Here is a 25,165-nt window from a genome sequence, read left to right as displayed (position 1 = left end):
CCTCCAAAGTGACCCGAAGCAGCTCTATTTTGGCCTTTCTGTATGGGGCCTATCTTAGTTTTACAGGGGAAAAAGACAAGCCTATCACAGGGTTATCTTGGCAAGATTTGTTCCATGGTTGTTAATTTGTGTGTGTGTGTGCGCACACCAGTGCCTCCCTTTGAGGGTGAGAGAGTGTGACTTGCCTAAGGTCACTCAGTGGCTTTCCATGGCTGAGCAGGAATTTGAACCTTGGCCAGTTGAGCATTGGACTATGACTCTGGAGATGGAAGCCCACTAAGTCACACACTCTCAGCCCCAGAAAACTCCATGATAGGTTTGCTGTAAGTTGGAAGCAACTTAAAGGCACACAACAAAAAGACGAAGCTATCATAGGCTTTTCTTGGCAGGATTGGCTCAGATGGGGTTTGCCATTGCCTTCCTCTGAGATATGCTCCTTAGAGAATATAGAGCAGCGAATTTTAACTAAATTCAGCCTAGCCACCTTGTTTTGAGCTGAACCCTGTTCTACTAAATCATACCCCTGAAGCTTTTTGGTAGACTCAGATGAGGTTTGGTGGAGCTAGCTTCCCCCAATCTAGGAGGCTTGAGGTGTGTTGGACTAGATCTCCTATCATAAGTATTATCCCCATCCAACAATGTTGGCTGGTGCTGAAGGTAATCCAATATACACACAGAGTACTGGGAGAAAAGGTGAATAAGCCACTGTGGAAAGGATGGTGCACTAGATAAAACCTCTGAAGTATGGCCCCAAATATCCCAAAGGCATCAGATCCTGTTTGATCTTGAAAGCTAAGCAGAGTCAGCCTTGGTTAGTACTTGGGTGGGACACCTAAATTCAGAGCAACAGGGCTCTGGATATGTGCAGAGTGCCTTTTCTTTGGCAATTATAGTCTACTGTCCCATATTTTACTCTAAGATGCCAAGAGCAAGGGGTGGCTAAACAGTGAGTATGGGATACAATTACCATTATTCTTAGCATGCCAAGGGATGGGGGATAATGGGAGTTGTGGTCCAACATGGTACATCATTCCTAGCCCAGAGTGCAGTTTCCATGCAGATCTGATGCCTCATCTTTCCTTTCTTGGGAATTAAATTATTTTATGAAGCTTGTTAGTGGGGAAAGGAGTGTATGAGGATGCTGCCTTTTTCACTGTCAAAACAGCTGTGCTTTGAATGCTGGAACAAAGGCCTGACATTCAACAGGTAGAGTTTCCATCAGTGCCACAATGAATGGAGCAAAAGAGCAATCTGTGAACGTCTGAGAATTTTGTATTGTGATAAGTATTTGTTATTTAACTGATGTGTTGCATCTCTGGACCCCTGATCAGCATACACTTGCAGACGGATTTATATTTAGACACTGATTTATACACAGGTGGACAAATATTCAAAGTAAGTATTAAGCTAAAAACAGAGACAAAACCACAGCGTCAGTAGAAGTGGGTTTCTGTAAAGTAAAAGGAAGAGAGGAGAAATCAAGGAAGAGACAACGCCTAAGTTCAAAATCATGGCTATAGAGTTATAGTTCATATCATTCATTAAAGTGGTCCCTCTTTGTGAAACAAAGTATTATCGGAGTACATTATTTTTATATAAATCAGGAAAAACAGTAAGAAGGGGGTTCAGAGAATGGTGCGGAAATATATAAAACTTCCGAATCACAGAGAACACGTTTCTTTTCTTAAATTTTATTTTATTAATTAAAACAATTACAGTATCACATTAAAGAGACATCTCAGCATTTCAATACATATAATAACACATATTACGCCTTGTGCACAACATATACAACAAACATTACAGAGGACGCTTTTCTAAGCAGGAGTAACAAAGGGGTGCGTCTACACTGCAGAAATAATGCAGCTTGACACCACTTTAAGTGTTGTAGCTCCATTCCTATGGGATGCCGGGATTTGTAGTTTTCCAAGGTCTTGAGGCTTCCCTGCCAAAGGAGGGAACTACAAATCCCAGGATTCTGTAGGATGGAGCCCTGGGGCAGTTAAAGCAGTATCAAACTGCATTATTTCTACAGTGTGGATGAGACACAGTCCACAGTTTAGTAAAAATGCAGTTGAAGTAGTATCAAAATGTGTTATTTCTACAATGTAGATGCACCCAGTTCACATTTAATTTAAAAATGCAGTTAAAGCGGTATCAAACTGCATTGTTTCTAAAGTGTAGATGAACCCATTATCTATAATTTTGTAAAAATGCAGACAAAGAAGTATTAAACTGAATTATATCTAAAGTGTAGAAGCACTCATTGTCCATAATTTTGTAAAAATGCAGTTAAAGCGGTATCAAACTGCTTTGTTTCTACCGTGTAGATGTCCCCAAATTAGGGGGGAATGTCGTTAAAGCGGTATGAAACCGCATCATTCCTGCAGTGCAGACACAACCCTAGGCAGCCATTCCCGCGCTTGCAAAAATGGTCACTGAGCAGCAGCCTATGAGCGCCGCCGCGATTGGACGAGACGCCTGCTAATCAAGAGTATTTCCCGCCGTCGCCATCGAATTCTCGGAGAGAGAACGTTCGGCAAGATCAAAGAGGAGGAGCCCTTCGTTTCTGATTGGTCGGTTTGTGTACATAAAGTCCGGGCTCGCGGTGGGTGGTCTCTGGGCAGGGAGGGCGTGGCTTAAAGGGGAAGGAGCTGCTTTTGCTCCAGCCTTGGACCATTCCTGACCCTGACTCTAAAGGTGAGTCTGGGGATCTTGGCCAGAGGGCTGGGATGCTAATACTTATTAATTATCAATTAGTCATTAATTAGTGATCCATTATCTGCTGGTAACCCCTCTGACCCTGGGTGGTTTCCATTTGCATTTGCTGGGTCTTGGTTTTGGTGTTTTGTTCAGGACTGGGAGCCAAATGCTGTTCACTTTAAGGGTTTCTTCTTTCCTGCTGAAGTTGTCCAAGTGTCTATGGATTTCAATGGCTTCCCTGTGCATCCTGACCTGATAGTTCTTGGCATGGCCCAGGATTTCAGTGTTTCCAAGTAATAACAATAACAACAACAACAACAATATATATTTATATCCCACCTTTCCCCAAAGGATCAAGGCGGGTTACATAAGACAGATGAAATACATAATAATACAACATAATCAAAATCATATGTCCCTTATCCCTGGCCTAAACCAAAATAACAACATTATAATTACATTAAACCTTAACCAACAACATTCTAAGTACAATTTAAAATTCAGTTTTAAAATAAACTAAAATAGGCGGGATTTGGGAGAGATCATTGGGGAAGCGAGGGCAGTCCTTATAACGGGAGGTTAGTCTGGGAAGGCTTATTATTATTATTATTGTTATTATTATTAAGCTTTATTTATATAGCGCTGTCAGTTTACACAGCGCTCTACATACAAATAAAAACAGATAATATAAATCTGTCTACAGTGTACATTCTACACAAATGAATAATACATATTAATTCATGTTAACACTGAATAAAATAGGCCAGACAACCATTGAAAATCACGTCAGATAATGCAATGCCTGGGAACGCATTTTATGCCCAGGGTGGTTTGTAATGTGTTCTGCTGCTGTTGATCTTTCTGGCTGGCCCAGTCTGCAGCGTCTCTTGCGTCCCTTGATTCGTATTTGGATGCTGCGTATCCCACTCGCTTCCATGCCGGCATTTCCACAAACACCTGGACAACTCCCCTGTGAAATGGGTCACTACTTTAATAGACACAAATCCTCCTCGCATATCCTCCCACCCTGAAGCCTCGCCATTCACCAACAGACCAACACAGAGGTTAACATGGAAATCACTTCCTCTCAACCAAAAAATGTAGAAGCAGTTTTATGATTGAGAGTTCCTGCATGGCAGGGGTTGGGCTGAATGGCCCTTGTGGTCTCTTCCAGTTCTATGATTCTAAAGGTCACACAGTATATATACCCCACACACCTCCGTGCCACCATTCTCTGAAGATGCCAGACACAGATGCAGGCGAAACGTCGGGAATAAATTTTTCCAGAAATAGCCCCAAAAGTCCACGAACAACTCTGGATGCCGGCCATGAAAACCCTTGACTTCACATTGCTTACCTTTTTGCTTTCATTGCAGGCCAAGGCCATGGGCGATGAGATAAACCAGCAGCAGGAGGCACACCGGCTCTTTGGGGGAGCGTTTTCTGCTTGCCTTCCTCCGGGCGGCATTGATGTCAGGTACGCCAGCCCTTCAGAGCGGTGAACATAAGAACACAAGAAAAGGGAGCCTATCTGGGCCAGTATTCTGTCCGCATAATAGCCCACCATCAGGATATGGATGCAAGTGTTTTCTATTTGTTCTCCAACAACTGGTGTGCAGAAGCACAGTGACTCCAATCCTGGAGGTGATACTCTGACATGCATACATTTATTTATTTATTACAATACAGGTGGAGTCTCCCTTATCTGAAATTCTTGGGAACAGAGGTGTTTTGGGTTTTGAAAAAATTGCATATACATAAGGATATACCTTGAAGATGGGACCCAAGTCTAAACACAAAAATCATTTATGTTTCATATATAGCCAGCCCTCCGTATCTACTGATTTTTTTATCCATGGTTCAAACCATTCATGGATTGAAAATATTCAAAATAAATACAAATTCCAGTAAGCAAACCTTGATTTTGTCATTTCATATGAGGTAAACCATTTTACTATGCCACTGTATTTAATGGGACTTTAGCATCCATAGATTTTGGCATGGGGGGGGGGGGGGTGGAGCCAAACCCCAGTGGATACCAAGGCCCCACTGTACACTATACACACTCTTGTGTGTGTTCAAGTGCTTTATGATTTATGGTCACCCTAAGGTGAATCCATCATAATTCAGCGGCTGGGTTTGCCATTGCCATTACCATCCTCTGAGGCTGAGAGAATGTGACTTGCCCAAGGTCACCCAGTGGTTTTCCATGGCTGAGTGGGGATTCAAACCCTGATCTCCAGAGTCATAGCCCAACTCTCATCATGCTGCTGTCTTAATGGATTTTGTTGTCATCTGCTGTCAAGTCAGCTTTGATTTATGGCAACCCTAAGAACGAGAGACCTCAACTGAGTCATGGCTTCTGTGAGTGAATCTGTCCATTGATGGCTCTGTAAGGGGCATGAAAAAGAAGTCACGCCTGAACAGGGACTTGAACCCTGGACCCTCAGATTAAAAGTCTGATGCTCTACCGACTGAGCTATCCAGGCTCTTGTTGTGTTACCTGGGCTTGCATGAGTAGCAAGAGGTCTGCCAAAAAAAAAAAAAAACATATGATAGGTTTGCCTAAGGATCACCATAATTCAAAAATGACTTGAAGGCACACAACAACAACAAATACTGCGGTTTTAATCGTATTAGCATAGCCTCTTCCTTGTGTCAGGAAACCAGGTTTAGGCATTGTGCTGCATTCCAGATGTTGTGGGACTGCAATTCCCAGCAGTCAGAATAGCCAGTGGTAATGAATGATGGGAATTGTAGTCTATCCCCCATCTGGTAACATGATTTGTACCACTGTCGTAGACACTTTTGACTAATTTCTTTCTCTTGCAGTGAGATGCGTCAGGTACCTGACAACCAAGAAGTCTTTGTTCATCCCTGTACAGACCAAAGCATCATCATAGAACTGCTGGAATATCAGGCAGGTGTGCCAGACGAAAACGCTGCCAGGTGGGTGGCATTATCTTTTAATGTTATGTCTTTAAAATGATTTTGCACCTTTACAATCGGTGGTGTTTTAATATGATAGCTTGGGTTGTTAGACCTGTCTTGTTGTAATGTTGTAACAGTAGTAAGCTGTCTTGGGTCTTATGTTGGGAGAAAGATGGGATATAATATAATAAAATAAATAAATGAGCCAGTGTGGTGTAATGGTATGCATGCTGGATTACAATTTGGGATTAGGATTTGAATCCCCACTGAGCCATGAAATCTACTGGGTGACCCTGGGCAAGTCACACTCTCTTAGCCTCAGAGGATGGCAATGGCAAATTTGCCAAGAAAACCCTATGATAGGTTTACCTTAGGGTTGCCATAAATCGGTAACAACTTGAAGGCACACAACAACAGAAAATAAAAAGACATCAAGCCCTCACGCATCCCCCAAATCTTAAATGTGGCAGTGAGGGGAAAAGATCAACCCTTCATAGGATCAGAGACCTTTTTGTTTATTGCACTTAATCGTGAAAAGATTCCTGAATTTTATGCTGGCTAGTGTATTCTGGGAGTTGTCGCCCAATAAGTAACTTCCTCAAAGCTTTTTGATGCATTTCTATAGCTCAGGGTGGGTGACCTGTGGTGTCCTAGATGTGGTAGGACTACAGTTCCCATCTTTTCATAACTATGGGCCATGCTGGCTAGTGCTGGTATCCAATGACCTTTGGGAGGTTATAGGTTCTGTAAATCTGATAGAGGTCCTCAGATCAGTCCAAGGATGTTTAGCAGTTCCTTGGCAAGGGGGATGTAGCTCAGTGGTAGAGCGCATGCTTTGCATGTATGAGGTCCTGGGTTCGATCCCCAGCATCTCCACTCTTTTTTTCCAATTTTCTTTGCTCTGGGGGCAAATCATGAAGACAAGCTCTCAAGGCAGGAACTGGACAGAGCCATCCATGGTACCAATTGAGACTGTTGTTGATGTGCTGCATGATAAGACTTAGCGCAGAGTGACCAGACGTCCTCCTTTTCCAGGATGTGTCCAACATTTCAGCCTTCTGTCCAGAAAGAATTCCAAAATGTCCATTTTGAGCATGGCAAAGGAGCATGAATTTATAATTTTAGGAGTGTTTTTTTAGCTTTTATTTTATAATGTCCTACATTTTGCATTGCCTTGTCCTCTTTTGCACTTAGGACATCTGGTCACCCTCATTAAGACATGATAGAATTTTAAAAGGTAGCATCAGGGTACATTAGGGCAACAATCCTGTTAGTGACATATGCCAGAGTAACAGACTGTTGTGATCCAGCGTGGTATACTGGTTTGAGTGTTGGACTATGACTCTGGAGACCAGGTCACAAAGGGATTTTGTAGCACCTTTTGAGATTAACCAAGTGAAAGAAGTTGCAGCATTAGCTTTTGTAGATTTCGGATCACTTTTAAAAAAACATCAGAGGTGGGGAGGGTGCATTTAGCCCTCCAAAGTCCAATGCAGAGCCAATGTGGTTTCTGACTTTTGGCTGCTGCCCGTTGAGTGCATATGGAACCCAAGCATCAATTCAGGATCCAGTTCCTTTCCTCCTTTAAGAACTGACATATACATCTGGAATTCTTTTTTTGAAATTTAATCTAAAACCGGATTTCAGTTTCTGGTCTAGAAAAAGGCAGCAGAGTGCCAGCAGCTGAATGTACACACATCAGTGCTGGAGCATTGGCAGAAGGATGAAAAAAGAAAGATCAGGAGGGGGATGTAGCTCAGTGGTAGAGCGCATGCTTCGCATGTATGAGGTCCTGGGTTCAATCCCCAGCATCTCCAGGAGGAATTTTTTGGCCTTGGGAAATGGTATTAGTTTGTAGAAAAGGTCAACTGGAACATAGAAATACAGTCCTGCCTTTTGGCTGATTTTTAGGCACATGCTGTTCAATCACATCCCCCACTTTTATTTTCCTATGGAGGCCAAGAACATTTTCCTTGTTCTTTGTCTGCATAAGTGGAACATTCATTTATACTGGATCAAAATTTGGGTGAAAAAAACAGCCCTAAAGGGTTTGCTGCATTTACCAAACATAGTTCTTACTACATTTGAGTTGTGAAATTCAATTTCAAAGGCATAATTGAATGACACTACAGCCCTCTGTGTGTGTTTGCTTGGACGTAAGCTTGATGTTCCATGGAGCTTACTCCAGAGTGGGAAATGTTACTTTTTAGGGCCTAGAATCTTACAGCCTAATGGCCAGTGGTCATGTTGGCTAGCAGATTCTTGGAGATGTAGTCATAAAAGGACATTTCCCATGCTCTGTCTAAAAGAAATGTGCCTAGGGTTGCATCATGAAAAGTCTGCGAAAATGTTCTTGAAATGCAAGGAAGAAAGTATAATATTAAAATAAACCATTAGCCATTTCTGATCAACAAGAGGCCAGGCTTGTTTTGTAGCACAAGGGGATGTAGCTCAGTGGTAGAGCGCATGCTTTGCATGTATGAGGTCCTGGGTTCGATCCCCAGCATCTCCAGCTTTTAAAACTGCGCTCTGCAGGCAAATGTTAAAAGGCAAGAAATCTTAAGGGCGTACTGGCTGAAGTGCTACATATCCTTGTCTATCTTGCAGATTGTATTATTTTTCACCCTCACCACCAAAATACATTAAACCAATATGTTTTCTTAACGTTTAAACATTATGTGCAGAAGCACAGGACTTGTTTTAAAGAATTCCCTGGAAACCACTAGGAAGCACAATTTCCCTTTAAAGCTACAAGATGATGGATGATGATGATGACAATACACAATTTGGGAGAGATGCAGGCAATGGAGGTTTCCAGCAGAAGGGCAACACTGATCTTAGGCCTGTCAAAGTTGCCTGCCCTTGTTTTGTCTGATAGAATTAAACTTCAGTGGGATTAGCATTAACCAGAAATAGACCAATCGTTCATGATCTGGTCTTGGTTGATATAACCCTTTGCTCCTGTTTCTTTTTTTCTTTCTTTCCAACATTCTCCTCCTTCTTTGGTCAATGACAGATACCACATTCTAGGAATTTCCTTTCTAAAAAGCTGAATCCAGGTGCTCCATGTGGCATGAAAAAAACAGATCACTGCCTGGAGGCATCACCATGAAGAGCTGAAACCAGGAAGGGGATATAGCTCAGTGGTAGAGCGCATGCTTTGCATGTATGAGGTCCTGGGTTCGATCTCCAGTATCTCCAGGTTTTTATTACAGCCTCACAGGCAAACCCACTGCAGCCTTTGTCTTACAAACATCTGTCTGACCTTTTCTTTCCTTCTGCTATGCTGAAGGAGGGGAAAATGAAGCCTTGCATAGCATGCAGGGGCAGGGGGGGGGGGGGTCCTTGCAAACCAACCATTTTTAAATAACCTTTTTTTTGTCCCCAGAAAGGAAATTTCATCACATTTTCATCCTCTAGCCTGGCTGTTTTAAACTCAGGAGAAGGCTTTTTTTCCCAAGCAGGAAGTAAATTGGAAGTTGACTAACATTCAGATAGCTTCATACTTTTCAGAATGCCTCTCCTTAGCACAAGTCATCCTGAGATTGGGCCAAAATGTGACAAAACTGTCCCCCATATAGCCATGGAGGCATCAGAAAGCATTTAGGGTCAGGTTTTTTTGAGTGGCAGAGGACTGATAGCATGTGTACATCTGTCTGAGGTCCCCAGGGGCCAGTGTCACCCACATAGCCCTTGACACATTAATGCTACTCAGATGCATGTGTGAACACCGTTAATGTGGCATAGAAAAAGGAAGGTCTTTTAAAGCTTACTATGGCCTGTTACAGACTGCCAAAATAAAGCTGCTTTGGGTCTCTTTGGAGGTATGCTATTTAAATGATGCATGGGTCCTAAGAGTCCGGAGGTCACGCCAAAGCCACACTCCATTCCTAAGCACTGGAGTGCAGCTTTGGTGCAGCTTCCGGATTCTTAGGGTGCATGCATCATTTAAACAGCATACCTCCAAAGAGACCTGAAGTAGCTTTATTTTGGCAGTCTGTAACAGGCCTATGTGTTATAGGCGAGTGCTACTGGTGGTCCATAGTCTGCAAGCCATTAGCTTCAGTCTCTGACAAGTTTCCATGTACATAGGAAACTGAGCCAATAAGCACAAATATGGTATCTGTCCCTGGCACGTTGGAAAAAGAAATGTTTAAAAATTGCCCATTTCCTACATTGGATAGCCTGAGAAGCACTGTTTGAGACCGCAGCTCAAAGAGAGGAAGAGGAAACGTAAAACCCAATTATCAGGGTGGTTTTTAAAGCTGTCATGGAAAAAATAAAAATAAGGATTTCCCCGTGTGCTAGATGACGTTCAGTGGTAGAATGAGTCTTTTATATGTATGAGATACAGTGACACTGGGATGTTCCTGTAAGTGGTTCAAATTATGAAGATCTGAGTGATACACAGCAAATTAAGCAGAATGGGCTTTTGGTAGCATTTGGGAAAGTTTATTTTTTGGAACAGTCACTCCCAGCATCCCTGAGCCAGCATGGTTTAAGGGCCTTGTTCACTATGTGGATTCTGGGAACTCTCCTACACTCCTTTTTTGGTCTCTCTCCATGATTGAGGGCAGCGTGGTCTCCCTTTTCTTTCAAGTCAACTCTTCTCCATCCTTATTCCTGCTAGGTACCACTTTGAGGACTTGGCTGACGCTTCTGCCACCACTGAGATCCTCAGCCAAGAACTATTCATGCCGCATCTCTTGGCCCTGGAAGGCTGTAGTAGTGCCTGGCAGCTCACTGCCCGCCAGCTGGTAGCTAAATTCAATGAAGAGGTAAGTGGTTTATCAAAGGTGCCAGGCAGATTATCATCTTGGAACTGGCATCAGAGAGCCTCTCATAATTTGGGTGAGTGGGACCTGCTCAGAACTCTTGAAAGTGGACCACTAGTTCCAACCTGAGCATCTTCCTTTATTCTTCCCTCCTTCCCCTTGAATCTCTGTTGAAAGAGTATCAGGTTTTTAATCCATGAGTTTGAGGTCTAATCTGCATTTTAGAAATTAGGCAGTTTGACACTTCTTTAACTACTGTACCTGGCTCAATGCGATGGAATTCTGAGATTTGTAGTTTTATGAGATATTTAGCCCTCTTTGTCAGAGACCTCTGATGCCACAACAAACAACAAATCCCAGGATTCCATAAACTGGAGCCATGGCAGCTAAAGCAATGTCAAACTGCATTATTTCTGCAGTGCAGATTAGACCTAGGTTGAGGCCAGTTTAGGTGTTGTCTAATTTGGGGGAAAGGCTAAATCAGTGCCAGAGTCCATGTTTTATTGCCAAGAGTCCCTGTTTTTAATCTCTGGCCTTACCCTCCCTTTCCCTCTCTCTGCTTAAAGATGGAGCCCAAAGACATTCACTTTCAAAACTAATCACATTGGTGTTTTTTTCATATAGTGTGTATCATTATTTCAGGCAGCTTCTTCTAGGAAATAGTATTTTTCCGTTAATTTGGGATACTTTTGCAATGTTTTGTCAGCATTTATTTCCTGAAAGAGTGCCTCTCCCACCATTTCCCCCCACTGTGCACCCTTTTATAAAGAAAAAGAAAATTTTTTACCATGCTGATTTTAAATCTGGGGGGTGGGGGGGGGCTCTTTAACTTCTCCTCCAAAGGACAGACATTTCCAAGAACTTCATTTAGTTCCCTTTTTTCCTTGCAGGCCAAAAATGAAGTAACCGTGCATTTGACACTGCTGCGCCTCCCTCAGTATGGAACAGATCTGCTTCTCACCTTCAACAATCCCACATGGATCCAGTAAGTATATCTTAAAACAGAGGCTGGGGTGGCTCCACACAGACCTCCTATACATGATGCTTAATTTCTAAGCACAAAAGTGTCAGTCTGCATGGCTGCCTCCGGAGCCAGCCTTGCCCTTTAAAACAGATGGGAACACAATATGGTTGTTCAGCAGTAAGAAAAATACAGGACTTTATATACAGGTGGAACTAAGTGGACAGAGGTGAAAAACGGCCAGTAATGTTTACATGGAGAAACACCAACATCCAGTTCCTGGCATCTCTAGGTTGTGCATCTTCAAGTAATTTCTGACTTGTGGCAATCCTAAGATGAACCTGTCATGGGGTTTTCTTGGCAAGGTTTGCTCAGAGGGGGGAATTTGTTATTGCCTTCTGAGACTGGGAGAGTGTGGCTTGCCCAAGGTCCGCCAGTGCATTCCATGGTCAAGCAAGAAGTTGAACCCTGTCTTTGTAGTCCAACGCTCAGACAGCTGCGTTAGGAAAATATTTTGCCTGGAACCCATGAGAATCAGTGATAATAATACTGAATTAGATGGACCAAATATCTGACTCTGCATAAGGTAGAAATGAGAAACACGTTGCCAGTGGACAACATACAGGTGTCGGAGGACTGCTATTACTGGAATCCTCTAGGAGTTGTGATTGTGCTCTAGAGACACACATTCGTCTGGCAAACCAAATCCTTTTCTTCCTTTGAGAAACCAGAAATGGTTTTATTCAAGCCTTCAATTGTGGATGGTCTGGTGTGAAGACACGAAAAATTGCTATTGGGGCACAGCCAACCTTGTATAAGTAGGATTGCTAGGTTGAATATGGGATAGGACACCTGATGTGGCCTCAGAGGAAGAAAAGAACAGCCAACATCTGTTGGACTTAATCCTCTCCCCCACTACCATTTTCTTTTTCTTGTGTGTCCTGATTTATTTACATTGTAAACATGAGGGCAGGGAACTATCAAAACAGCTATTTGTAAACTGGGCTTGGAGCCTTTTCTGCTGAAGGGCAGGGTATAAATACTTTAAATTAACACTTAGTTGATTGTCAATCAGGAGGGCTTACTATAAAGTTCTGTCTGGAGGAACTGTAGCACCTTTCCTCTCTCTCATCCACAAAATCCCCTAGTTTTCTTCTGATTCTGTCCTCCAGGTACAGCTATTTTCTGGCCATTGGAAAGTGGGAAGAGACATTGGTGGAGATGCATCCAGCTATTTACCTAGAACTGGACACACAACAATATCATCTTCTGGGAACTACTGACTGTCCCAGGATGTAATGGAGGATGTCTGTTGCTGTGTGTCTGACTACATAGAAAGAGTGGGACACTTCACTGCCATCACAACCTCCCCACCACTTTCCGCCAGCTAGTAAATAGCTGTGTTATGGGGCAGCATCAGCTAGAAGGGGATGGGGAGTTGAGGAAGGAGAAGTGCCATAGTTCTTCCCATCAGAACCTTTATCTTCAGCCTTGTTGGAGGAGGATCAACTCAGTATGGAAGCAGCAGGAGACCTGTCCCATATTTTACCTGGCAATCCCAGGTATAAGGCAGTGTTTTGTAGCCAAAGGGAAGGACATTGTTGTGTGAAAAAATGATGAGTGCCTTACAGTGTCTTACTTTGTTCCTGTGTCAGCCCCCTCAGCAGCAGCGCAGCCCAAGGAACAGAAGTTCCCCCTACATTTTCTCAAGCTCCGTGGACGGTGGAACATTTCCACATCTTCGTATGCAGCCTGCGGCTTCACGACCCTGGCATCTTTGGCTAGGATACATCTACTCAGACTCCAGACAATCCATCTTCAGCTGATCTGCATTGCAAGCACATTCACTGCTAAGACTCTCAGAAGGTGTGCTGTGTCGGGCTGAATATCTGACTTTCCTTTCAGCTGTTTCTTTCCTCCACCTCACTTTTCCCCAGAAGGAAATGGACTCAGAGCGCCAAAGGGTATTTGCATGGACGTAGGTTGGTTTCAAGGCACCCACCTGTCAAATATGGTTTAATCTCCTCTTTGCTACTGGATGATAATGACTGGCATGGTTGTAATTTGTCTTCAATGGGGAGTCACACCAATTCCTCCCTGTCCCAACTATTTTGTTTCTCCTTAATATACCACAGTTCCTGGGCAGCTCAATCCTCCAAACTGCTACATCCAGTTGCCAGTATACTATTCAACACTGTCATCTTCTACATGCATTTTAATTACATGCCACAAGGAATGGAAGACATGTGGCAAAAATGTCAAGAAAATGCACAAAATTCAGAGTTTTTTTAAAAAAGCTGCATCAGCAGCAAGTATCTTTAATTATGGCCAGTCAACAAATGTTTTAAGACAGATTGTAATCCTTAAAGTGCACAAGTTTTTCATTGAACTTGAAGCAGAGGAAAAACAAATGTTTCAGAACAAGACCATAATGTTACCAATAAAAACCTCCTTTTCTACAGGTTCTCCCTTCTTCACTTCTGTTTTTTTTTAAAAGTTTCCCACAACTGAAGTTTCATTTTCAAAAACTTGCAGATTTCTCGATGTTAAATGGGACCATAGGGCAGGCCCAGGAAACAGAGATTACGTGTCATCCTTTGAAAATAAAATACAAAATCTCTAAACTTAAAAGAGATGAGTTATTGATGCACCTGTCATCAATGCTCTGCATATCAGGAATGCACAGATCTGTTTTAAGCAGTGACATGTCTCATGGGTTGGGATTAAGGGCAGAAATAGGTTTCCCCTCATGTTATAGGGGCACAGTAATCTCCATTACCTTTAGGCTGCTGATAGATAACAAAAGCTACAATGTGAACTTGGGTCTCAGAAAAAATGACATCAAAAGTAACCACAAAATTCCACCTTCAGATGATATGATGGTAATTGTAACTCAACTCTTAGAAAAAAATAGAAACAAAAACTAGAAGCAGCTGAGGCAAATTAATGCTTGTGGCAGGCAACCTTTGGCTTTCCAGACAATATTTGACTACAGCTTGCCCCAGTCCTTTAGTCTTGGCCGTGGGGTTGAGGCTTCTAGGAAGACTGGTAGCCAAAATATCTGAAGCACTGAAGTTTCCCATCCATTGCACTCCAGCACCACCTAGAGACAAGTCAAATGTAATCCTTTGGATTTGTATGGAAACTAGGCTTTTGAAGCCTGTTTAGTTATCAGGGAAATGCCTTACAAGGCTCTTGAAACTTTGGAAAAAGCAGATCTGTGAGCCTCTTCTGTCTTACTCTGAGATGAAGAAGCTCTGGCCTTCCAGATGTTTTCATCTCTTACCATTGGGTTGATTGATGAAAGTTAGGGGTCCATCAACTTGTGACAAGCCACAAGTCGACCATTTCTAGGGTGTACCTGCACAGCAATGTGAGACTGCTTCGACTGCCATGGCTGTGTCCCATGGAACCCTGGGATTTGTAGTTTAGTGTGGTACTTAGAATTCTCTAGCACATTCCCCCAAAGTACAGCACTAGAGCTTTCTGGCTGAAAATTCAAAGTACCTCGTGAAACTACAAATCTCAAGATACCATATGATGAAGCTGTGACCATTAAAGTGGCATGGAAGTGCTACAGTTTTCTAGCAGGGATATAACCATGGTCTGAATCTTTGTTTTAGACCTATGAATGAGCTGTCCTACAAACAGGGAAACCAGAGATGCCTTCTTCACCTGCCCAAGCCTTTTGGACAGCTATTGAACTCCTAGCAGACTATAATACATAGCTCATGACTTGCAAGTGACAAGTTGTGTGGGCCTCTGTGAGTGGAAAGAGGCAACCATATGCAGAGAGCACAAAGGTGGCTCTTCAGATGTTGGACCACAACTCCCAGCATTCCCTGTCAATGGCAATGCTGATCAGAGCACATGGGAGCTATATCCCACCAACATCTAGAGGGCTGCATGATCCCCATGTCTGGTTCACAACAAGGGCAAGAGTCTGGCTGCTGGAGTCACACAACACTCTTGTTGGTCAATAAGTTACACCTGTAACTTTACTTTCTTTGTCAAACAGGGTTGCGGCTTGTACAAAATAGCATCTCCCCAATGTACAATGCAAGAGCAGAAGAGGGATGGATTTTAAAAAATAAAATAAAGATCACCTGCCACATGAGGGCATGCAGTGCAAAGAAGGGGGTGACAGTTCATTCCACCAGCCCCATGGCAGACATCTCTGGTCCGGGGTCGTGTCAGTCCCAAGGCTGACATCCAATGCAACATAAAGATGGGAAAATGGCCATGCTGATCCCAAGGTTTCTGAACCTCTCCAGGTAAGCGGCAACATGGACTCCCAGTGGGCATCTCATATTAGTCAGCTGCAATCAACATCACCGCTTCTGTGCCCAATGGTTGTATTTCTGGCGCAGCTGATCCCAGAACAGCAGGCTGAGGATAGTGTGGGGCCCAATGCGGAAGTAAGAAGCTCCTACTCCCTTGTAGACCCCCAAGAAGCCTTCTGAGCGAATTATTTTGGCAAGGCAATCGAGAAGACCTTTGTATATCAGGCCCTGTAGAAGACAGAGAAAAATCAAGTTGTTTGAAACCAAGAAAACTTACTGGGTGGTAGCCTCTCCCATGCCATTTTCTGGATATTTGTTTATAATTATTCTGACAGTGCTGCCTTGTGGTCAGATAATTTGGTTAGTGGCAGAGCAATTCTTGAAAACCCGGTAGCACTCTCACAAGAAATCAGAGAGCACCAGAGAACCAGTTGGGGGCTGGTGGCAGTGTGTCTGCTCCAGGTTTTAGTCCAAACTTTAAAAGAATGAGCCAAGGTGCACCATCTCCAAAACAGATCCAACAACACTTTCAGTAGCTGCCGGAAAGTTTGGATTAAAATCCAGAGTGGATTCATTGCCCTACTGAGACTGGAGCAACCAGTTGCCACTGGTGGGGTGAGGGCAGAATTAGCAGAGCCACTGCTTTTTAAAACAATGATAAAATTCACTCCTAGAAAAAGAACCGTAGAGGCCTGAACTGATTGAGTAAAAAAGAAATAGGTGATTTCAAGTCCTCCCCTTCTATGTTTATGTGTGAAAACAGTTTTGAAACTACAGATTGAGACTTCTTTATCCAAACTACTTTGGACTAGAAGTGTTTTGAATTTTGGAGTTGTTTTGGATATACATAATGATATCTTAGAGACAGAACCAAGAAATTGGAGATGGAACCAAGAAATGTGAAATGTATTTATGTTTTGTTTATACCTTATACATGTAGTCTGAAGATAATTTTATACATAATATTTTAAATAATTTTGTGCATGAAACACAGTTTTGGTCCACCAAGCCATCAGAACGCAAAGCAAAGTCACTATCTTAGCCACTTATATGGACAATTTTGAATTTTGGAATATTTCAGAATTCCAGATAAGAGAGCCTCAACATGTTTGTAGTTTAGCTTTTGATGGATGCTTGTTTGAAGCAGTGCTCCTTTTTGAAAATGAAGGTTGCAATCCTGTGCATATTTACTTGGACATAAGCCCCTGAGTCTGGAACTGCCATATTAAACTGAAATTGTCTAGACAGCTGTTGGCCATGATCCTTAAGAAGCCAGCTTCCTGATGGCAAGGGCTACCCACATTCATGACAAGTTAGTCAGTCACAACTTGGCTTAAATTCCAGTGATTTCAGTGGAACTTAAACACACTTTAGATCCAGCCCAAAGTCCCCAGTTTTCCCTTCGTCCATCCTGCCCACTCTCTCAAACACAGCAAAGGTTTTGGCAAATGCCTTCCTAATCCTGCGCTTACCTGACCCTGTGGTCCCACAGGCTGGTTGTAGAGACGGGTGCTGGCCACATCAAAGGGCGAAAAGGTGAGGGCCACGGTAAAGCTACTGACCATCCCAGCACTCAGGGCCACCAGCCAGCTACCCTTTGGGAATACCTAGGGGAAAGGAAATGGAGTGAGTGAGCATGGGGCAGCACCCTCAAGAACCAGTAGGAGCACCAGAATAAGGTCTCATGACTGATAGACACCAGAACCAGGCCTAGACAGACAATCCTTTCACACTAGGTAATTTCAGCATTGTGAATTTACTTTAACTGCCATGGCAACATCTTATGGAATCCTGGGATTTGTAGTTTAGGGAGGGAATATTTAGAAATCTCAGCCACAGAGCCTCTAGGACCTCACCAAATGACAAACCCCAGGATTACACTGGATGCAGGCATGGCAATTGAAGCAGCATCATTGTGCAACAATCAGTCCTCTATATCCTTGGATTCTGCATCCACAACTTGGAAATATTTTTTCCCAACCTCTTTTTAAAGAACTCCAAAGAAGGAGTGTCCACTACCACCAACCTCTGCCAAGAAAGTTATTCCTCTTTCAAACAGCTTTTGCTGCCAGAAAGTTCTTCCTAATATTTAAGGTGGAACCTCTTTGCTTGCAATTTGAATCCACACTGGTTCATGTTCTAGTCTCTGGAGAAGGAGAAAACAAGTTTGTTCCACCTTCTACATGACGTCCTTTCAAATATATCAAGATGGCTACCATATCAGATCAAAGTACTTTTTTTTTGCAGAATAAGACTTGGGCTCAGCATCAGAATCATTTTATAAGTGAGTATAGAATCACTCTACTTTGTCCGCAGCAGCTATAACTTGAATACAATTCAGATCCTGCTTGAAAATCAGCTCACTTGGCTCAAATTACCACCAAAATTGTATTTCTTCCCCTTCCAGTATGGCAAGTCATAATACAGGTGTGGGCAAGCTTCAGAAACCTCGAATTCCTGATGTAGTCCTCTAGGGTTTTCTTTCATCCTCCTTTGCCCATGGTACTATCATCTGGACGATATCCAGCTTTCATATGTTTCTCTGCTTTCTAAAAGGATGCAGTATTTGAGGCTTAGTGACTGGTTGTAAGAGCTTCAAATTATAAAAACGATGGCATATTTGACCCCTTTTTGCCTCACCCACTGCCACTGGAATGCAGCCCTGAAATTTCTCTGAATTCAGAGAAATTCTGGCCTTGGACAGAAGCTTCCCCTTCTGCAGAAACCTCAAGGAAATGTGTACAAGTTGGCAACAAGCACACAAAAGAAAATATACACACACTTTACAACTTTCTGTTAACAAGCCAGGGACTATAAATTGCCCACATCTTCAGTGCAGCAAATCCTCAGAATGGGAAACACATTAGTCTCATCCACACTGCAGAAATAAATCAGTTTGACACTGTGTTAACTGCCATAGCTTGATGCTATGGAATTCTGGGATTTGTAGTTCTGTGTGATATTTAGCCTTTTCCTACCAGAGAGCTCTGGTGGACCACCAAACTACCAATCTCAGAGTTCCATCTCATTGAGCTATGGAAGTTAAAGTGGTTCAAACTGCTTTATTTCTGCAGTGCAGCATCAATCTTTAAATCTGGCAAACCTGGGCAGCAAAGCCAACGAAGAAGAATGCTGGGAGTTGTAGCCCAAAAACAGGGGTGGTTTTTTCATGATTCCCAAGCCTGATCTATACTAGTGAACGTTAATATGACCTCAGGCTCCTTGGTCACATAAAACCAGAGTAGTTTTCATACAATCATAAAGTTGGAAGGGACCATAAGGACTACGTAGTCCAACCCATGTCGTACTGAACTAAAGCACTCCTGAAAGATGAAATAGTTCACTCCAGCACAAAGAGAAAAAAGTCTTCTCTGTGAATCTACACCTGCTTTACCTCTAGCCGGATGAAGATCTCTTTGGTAGAGGAGAAAGTGGCCAGCTGCGTAGCGGAGCCCACCATGACACGGGGCACCGAAGAGATGGCCCCCCGCCACAGTCCCAGGATGCCGTGCTCTTTGTGGATCATCATCAGTGCGTGGAACATCCCCTGGGTACAGGAAAAAGAGAATTAAAAAAATTATATATAGCGCCATCTGAAATGTTATTTTATAATTTGTTTAATTTATATCCTACTTTTGCTCCCATATGGGACCCAAAAGCAACTGACACCATATGTTAAACCAGACTGAATCACAACAATTAAAAAAGGATGAAACAACAATCCACTTAAAACATCCATTTAGAACAGCTAAAAGCACATTAAAACCTCTTGAGTGTTGGACACACACAGTGGTCATCAAATAAAAACATTAAAACAAGTTCCCACAATTGCCCATCTCTGACCTATATGTACCAAGAGTCTGATTGTGTATAGGGCCACTTCCTAATATAACATACAGAATGAGCCTCACATACCTCATGCTGGTACTGGTGCCCTACTGCAATCTCGGCAGCTGACTGAGCCTGGATGTGGGTCTTCACCTGGGGAGGAAGATGGGAGATGGGTCAGTCTCTTAAGGAACAGCATAGGGAGTCTATTAGTTTTTAAGAACAAGACCATGTGTCCTCCTCCTCCACAGCAGAAATAATGCCCACCTTTGTAACAGATGTTCTCGGCAGGAATGTTAATGTTTAGGTATAGTTTTGTTCTATTAAATCACAACAAACTGTCATGCTCCAGGTTGCCTTCGAACACCTGAGTGTAAGAACCCGAGAGTCGTTTTGTGAATGTGTAACAAGGAAACGAGAACCAACATGGTGTAGTGATTTGAGCCTTGGACTATGCCTCTGGAGACCAGGGTTCAAATTCCCACTGAGCCATGGAAACTCACTGGGTGACCGTGAGCAAGTCACACTCTCACAGTCTCAGAAGAAAGCAAAGGCAACCCCCTTCTGAACAAATCATGCCAGGGAAACCCACTATAGAGTTGCCATACATCGGAAAAGATTTGAAGGCACACAATGATAGCACCAGAGGAAAAAAAAAGAAATTAACCCCACAAAGCTATTAAATCTCTTTTTCAATCTTTCATAGGGGTGTGTGAGGGGGGGGGGGGGAGGATGCAGGAATGGATGGACCACAAGGACACTGTTGAACATAAAAATCAGGACATCATCACCTAATACCATGTACCTGATATATGATGTTGGTGCTTATCTCGTTATTTGATGGTTAACCAGGGAAGAGGGGAAGTGTGTGTGTGTGTGTGTGTGTGTGTGTGTTTACAAGAAGATGACCTGTATCTTCAAAAAGCCACCCATCAACAACTTTTTAAATTCTTTATGATGCAACAAAGGACTTTGATTGTGTAAAGAGGAAACTAAAATGCCTGACTTTGAAGAGAGAAGGAAGCAGGGAGTTATGGAGAAGGCAAGGGGTGAAGAAAAAAAGCAAGTTTATTATGTACAACAGTGTGACTGCTTCTAAAGAACCACCTGAACTTTCATCTCACTGCTCCTTGACCTAGGACTGTTCCCACCCTCAGACACAGCAAGGCAGTCATCCCAGGAATTGGATATTAGGTGCTATAAAAAAACAAGACACTTTCAATTTATGGTGACATTATTAATTGCCATAGAGTCATTTTTTAAAAACAAAGTCATTATCTCATCTGATTTGACTTCAACATCGCCTTGGCAGAAAACTCACAGTTGAGATTGATGTCAGCTCAAGGATTGTTTTGGGGAAAAGAAAGCAAAATATTTGGAAAGAGGAAGGGTGTTTTATCAAGAAGGGATGCTGTGCAGAGCTCTGGAAAGTTACTTTTTTGGACCACAGCATCCCTTGAATCCCCCAGCCATCTTAGCAACAGGAGTCCCAAAAAGTAACTTTCCAAGGAGTACTAATACATTCCCCACTTTTTAACCCAGGGATAGGCAACCCTTTTGAGCCGGGGGCCGGGTTGCTGTCCCTCAGACAACTGGGGGGGCCGAAGTCAAAAAATAAACAATTAAATAAATTTTTAAAAATTAAATAAATAAATAAACCGGGACAAATGTAGGACAAAATTTTCAAATGGAGGGCACTTTTAAAATAAAAAATGGAGGACACGTGAAAAAATTTGCTGATTTTAAAAAAAATGTTTCTGAGGCTTCTATAGACAATTGCCCCACCATGCCCCTTGCGCGAGATGGCAAAGGCCCCGGTGGCAATCGGTGGCAGGACCAGGCTGGGGCTGGTCCCAAGGCCTCGCCGGGCCGCATCTGGCCCGCGGGCCGCAGGTTGCCTACTCCTGTTTTAACCAAACCTTAGAGAGATTAATACACACACACACACACAAACATACTCTAATGGTAAATTGGTCCATTCTGCCCAATGATTATTTGATTGCTGAATAGAAAAACATAGAGCAGGGCTAGAAATATTGATTTTTATTCATTTTTCCTTGAGAGAAAGACGTTTGCCAGCAATCAGGATATTCGGTTGGGAAGAACGGTGCAGCAGTTTTTTCTTGGTATTTGGTTAACCCGGGAAGAGGGAATGTGCTGCTCGTGCTGCTGCTGTGTGGGTGTTTACAAGAAGATGACCTGTTGCTTCAAAGACCCTCAACACTTTTAAATTTTTTGATGCAACAAGGACTTGAGTGTGTAAAGAGAACTAACTGCCTGACTTTGAAGAGGAAGGGAAGTAGGAGTTATGGAGGAAGGCAGGGGTGAAGAAAAAGCAGTTTATGTACCAGTTGACTGCTTCTAAGACCACCTGAACTTTCTCACTGCTCCTGACCTAGGGACTGTTCCCACCCTCGACACGAGCAGTCATCCCGGAATTGTTTAGGTGCTATAAAAAAACACACTTTCAATTTATGTGACCTTATTAATGCCATAGAGTCATTTTTTAAAAAAAAGTCATTGCTGTACCGACTGCCAAAACAAGCGCTTTGAGCCAGTGGAGGTTGGTTTTAATGATCGTGCGTCTACGAGTCCAGAGTCACACTAAGCCCGCTCCATGGAGCGTGGCTTGGGTGGCTCTGGACTCTTAGGACGCAAGCATCATGAAACCCTACCTCACTGTGACTCGAAGCAGCTTTTTTTTGGTGTCTAAACGGCTTCTCTCATTGATTTGATTCCCATGCTGGCAGAAAACTCACGTTGAGATTGATGTCAGTCTAGGATGTTTTGGGGAAAAAGAAGCAAAATATTGGAAGAGGAAGGGGTTTTATCAAGAGGGTGCTGTGCAGAGCTTGGAAATTACTTTTTGGACCACGCATCCTGATCCCCAGCATTTAGCAAAGGCAGCCAAAAGTAACTAAGGAGTACTAATACATTCCCCACTTTTAAACAGGGGTAGGCAACCTTTTGGCCGGGGGGGCGGGTTGCTGTCCCAGGACAACTGGGGGGCCCAAGCAAAAAAAAATAATTAATAAATTTAAAAATTATAAATAAATAAACCAGACAAATGTAGGACAACTTTCAAATGGAGCACTTTTAATAAAAAATGGGGGGAACGTGAAAAAATTTGTGATTTAAAAAAGTTTCTGAGGGCTCTATAGACATGCCCCCATGCCCTCGCGCGAGATGCAAGGCAGGTGGCAATGGTGGCGGCAGGGGGGTGGTCCGCCCGCGGGCGCTTCGGCCGCGGGGGCCGAGGTTGCCTACTCTGTTTAACCAAACTTCGGGATTAATACACACAACATCTCTTGGTAAGGTCATTCTGCAATGATTATTGGTGCTGATAGAAAAAACGGCGGGCCGAATTTGATTTTATCAGTTTCTGAGGAGAAAGACGTTGCAGCAATCAGGATTCGGTGGGAAGACTGTGCAGCAGTTTTTCTTGGTATGTATTTGTGTTTGTTCCGAAATTATCGCACAAATAATTGGTTTTTAAGGGGGGGGGGAGTATTGCCGCTACTACAGAATTACATAGTTCAACAATGCTTAATGTGTGGCTTCCTAGAGATCTGGGTTTGATTGTGTGGCACCAAGCTCTGACAGGAAGGCTGTCTCTCACCAACTTAATTCCGGTCATGGATTTAAGCGGTATCAACCGATTAATTCTGCATGTAGATTCGCCTTCTCAATAGGGAAACAGCTTTTTGCCAAAATAAGTTTTCCCCAGCCTAACTTTCTCTGCAAATATGGGGGAAAGAAAAACCACCGTCATCTGTAACGATTTTTCTAGATAGTGATTCAGGCTTCATGGAAACTCCATAGATTTTGGTGTTTCAGGCGTGGCCACGTTCGCAAAGTGTTTCTGACTTTCGCAGATTGGTGGCATCTCAGAGACGCAACCGCGCCAAAACCCACACAAATTATTCCTAAATATTTGTAACGTGCAAATCCGGGAGAAATAAGGAAACAACGTTTAGATATCTTCATCCTTGCTGCAGAGGGAAGAAGAAACGAAACTAGGGGAGCGTATTCATCCTTGCATGATAGATTGAATATTTACACCCCAGTTTAGAGCATCTAATTGACTACCCCTGTCGAATCGAAAACAAACCCACAAAATGTTTTTTTTTTTTTTTTCCCACGTTTTACATCACTTCAGAACTCTACCACATTTCACATTCACTTATGGGGCTCTAGGCTGCATCGCACTCTCGAACTAATGCAGTTTGACCACTGCTCAACTCCCATGTTCAATGATAGGAATACCTAGAATTTGCTGCAATGGATGCTTTGTGAGCTATTTAGGTTTTCTTGTCAGAGAGCTCTGGTGCTGCAAAAACAACAAAGCCCATGATTTCCACAGGCAGTTAAAGTGGTGTCAACTGAATTAAATGATGCACTCCGAACCTGACGGTGGTAGCCGCGGCCTAGAGAAACTCCTTAGGCTTGCCCATATGTCAGGAAACAACTGAAGGCCGCCCCAAACAGCAGCAAAAACGCATGGGCCCTTGCTCTGCTATATCTACCCGGCCCAGACCCACTATAAATGGGGGTGCTTGCAACCGATGCCACTTCTGCCCCGGCCCTGCCCGGCCACTGTGGGTCGTAGAAGGCTGACTCGTCCATTCGGTTTGTGGGAGGGGTGGGATGTAGCCGGCCCGAACTCGACGATCCTAAGAGCCCATGCGGGGATCCCATTTTTAACGCTAAACTGGACAGCAGGGAAGCAAAAGTCTCGATGGCGAGCGGCCAAGCCGTCAACCGGCCGATGTGTAGAAGGCGTGTGGAAGGAAATTGCGGGGGTCATGGAGCGGTGTCAGTGCCAGGGGCAGCAGCTCCCTGGCCGCTGCCCTCACTCCGGGTCTTCACCACTCCACGGGGTTTGTGAAAAACCCAGGGGCCCCACTGGCTGCCCACCCCATAAGGAGGAAGGAAGTCCATGGTTAGGGGTGAAGGAGGGGACCAATATGAGGACACATCAAGCAGGAAGACGAGACGACCGATGTATGGATTCCCTAAGGAGAATCCAGTTATGGGGCGGAGCTTGCGGAAAAGGAACACCATACAACTGGATCTGGGGTGTGAGCAGAAAATCCTACATGAGGGGTCCGGGGTGAAAGGATTCTACCCCTGAGATCCTAGGGTGAAACGGCGCATACAACTCGGTTCTATGTGCCTAGTAGAAACCTTTACAATGCGCTTCCCAGGGTGAAAAGGATCCCCTACAAGTGAGATCCAGGGTTGGATGGATCCCTACAAGTGAGATCCAGGGTGATGCAGAAACCCTACAACTGAGACTCTCCGGGTGAAAACTGATTCCCTAACACTGAATTCTTAGGTGAGAAAGGGAATCCCAACCATTGCGCTTCTCGGGTGGTAGAAAACCCGACCATTGCGATCTACGGTGAGTAGAAACCCTACAAAATGAGATCTGGGTGATTGGAAAAGGCTCCCTTACAACTGCGGTCCTTGGGTGAAAAGGATCCATTCAACTCTGGTTCTCGGGTGAACAGAAACCCTACAACGGAGATCTCAGGTGTGCTAGGATCCACAAGTGAGATCATGGGTGAGCAGAAACCTACGACTGAGATTCAGGGTGAAAATGTCCCTACACTGACACCTTATGTGAGAGGATCCCAACAAATGAGATTCTTGGGTGAGGGGGGGGAAGAACCCTACCCGAG

At 43.5% G+C, this 25,165-nt stretch overlaps 2 protein-coding genes and 5 non-coding genes across 7 annotated transcripts in view; 5 read left to right on the top strand and 2 right to left on the bottom strand.

Moving 5' to 3' along the window:
* Positions 1-2,576: 2,576 nt before the first annotated feature.
* RANGRF (RAN guanine nucleotide release factor) lies at positions 2,577-13,831 on the top strand. The gene is made up of 6 exons (XM_042473068.1): positions 2,577-2,700; positions 4,080-4,180; positions 5,536-5,652; positions 10,265-10,412; positions 11,300-11,394; positions 13,026-13,831. The coding sequence occupies exons 2-6, from the start codon at positions 4,089-4,091 to the stop codon at positions 13,153-13,155; spliced, it is 582 nt and encodes a 193-aa protein (XP_042329002.1). The 5' UTR covers positions 2,577-2,700; positions 4,080-4,088; the 3' UTR covers positions 13,156-13,831.
* On the bottom strand, positions 5,120-5,192 carry TRNAK-UUU. Its single transcript has one exon. It is a non-coding gene; the product is annotated as a tRNA-Lys (tRNA).
* On the top strand, positions 6,439-6,510 carry TRNAA-UGC. Its single transcript has one exon. It is a non-coding gene; the product is annotated as a tRNA-Ala (tRNA).
* On the top strand, positions 7,380-7,451 carry TRNAA-CGC. The gene has a single exon. It is a non-coding gene; the product is annotated as a tRNA-Ala (tRNA).
* TRNAA-UGC lies at positions 8,075-8,146 on the top strand. Its single transcript has one exon. It is a non-coding gene; the product is annotated as a tRNA-Ala (tRNA).
* On the top strand, positions 8,764-8,835 carry TRNAA-UGC. The gene has a single exon. It is a non-coding gene; the product is annotated as a tRNA-Ala (tRNA).
* Positions 13,831-25,165, bottom strand: part of LOC121933873 (solute carrier family 25 member 35-like) — a 12,203-nt gene continuing 868 nt past the window's right edge. The window contains exons 2-5 of the mRNA XM_042473863.1: positions 19,569-19,634; positions 19,048-19,200; positions 17,126-17,260; positions 13,831-15,881 (exon numbers count right to left, since the gene is read on the bottom strand). Coding sequence (XP_042329797.1) covers positions 15,702-15,881; positions 17,126-17,260; positions 19,048-19,200; positions 19,569-19,634 — 534 coding nt within the window. The 3' untranslated portion in view covers positions 13,831-15,701. The remainder of the gene's footprint in view (positions 15,882-17,125; positions 17,261-19,047; positions 19,201-19,568; positions 19,635-25,165) is intronic.

The sequence above is a fragment of the Sceloporus undulatus genome, chromosome 6 (assembly GCF_019175285.1).
Source record: "Sceloporus undulatus isolate JIND9_A2432 ecotype Alabama chromosome 6, SceUnd_v1.1, whole genome shotgun sequence".
Classification (NCBI taxonomy): domain Eukaryota; kingdom Metazoa; phylum Chordata; class Lepidosauria; order Squamata; family Phrynosomatidae; genus Sceloporus; species Sceloporus undulatus.
The sequence above is the reverse complement of the archived record's forward strand: the minus strand, read 5'-3'. Positions and strand labels throughout refer to the sequence as shown.

Bases quoted from the DNA above. Each gene is read 5' to 3' on its own strand.
- RANGRF (XM_042473068.1), top strand. From the start codon at position 4,089: ATGGGCGATGAGATAAACCAGCAGCAGGAGGCACACCGGCTCTTTGGG. The intron at 10,413-11,299 runs GTAAGTGGTTTA...TTTTCCTTGCAG, and splicing joins TAGCTAAATTCAATGAAGAG to GCCAAAAATGAAGTAACCGT. The intron at 11,395-13,025 runs GTAAGTATATCT...TTCCTGTGTCAG, and splicing joins AACAATCCCACATGGATCCA to CCCCCTCAGCAGCAGCGCAG.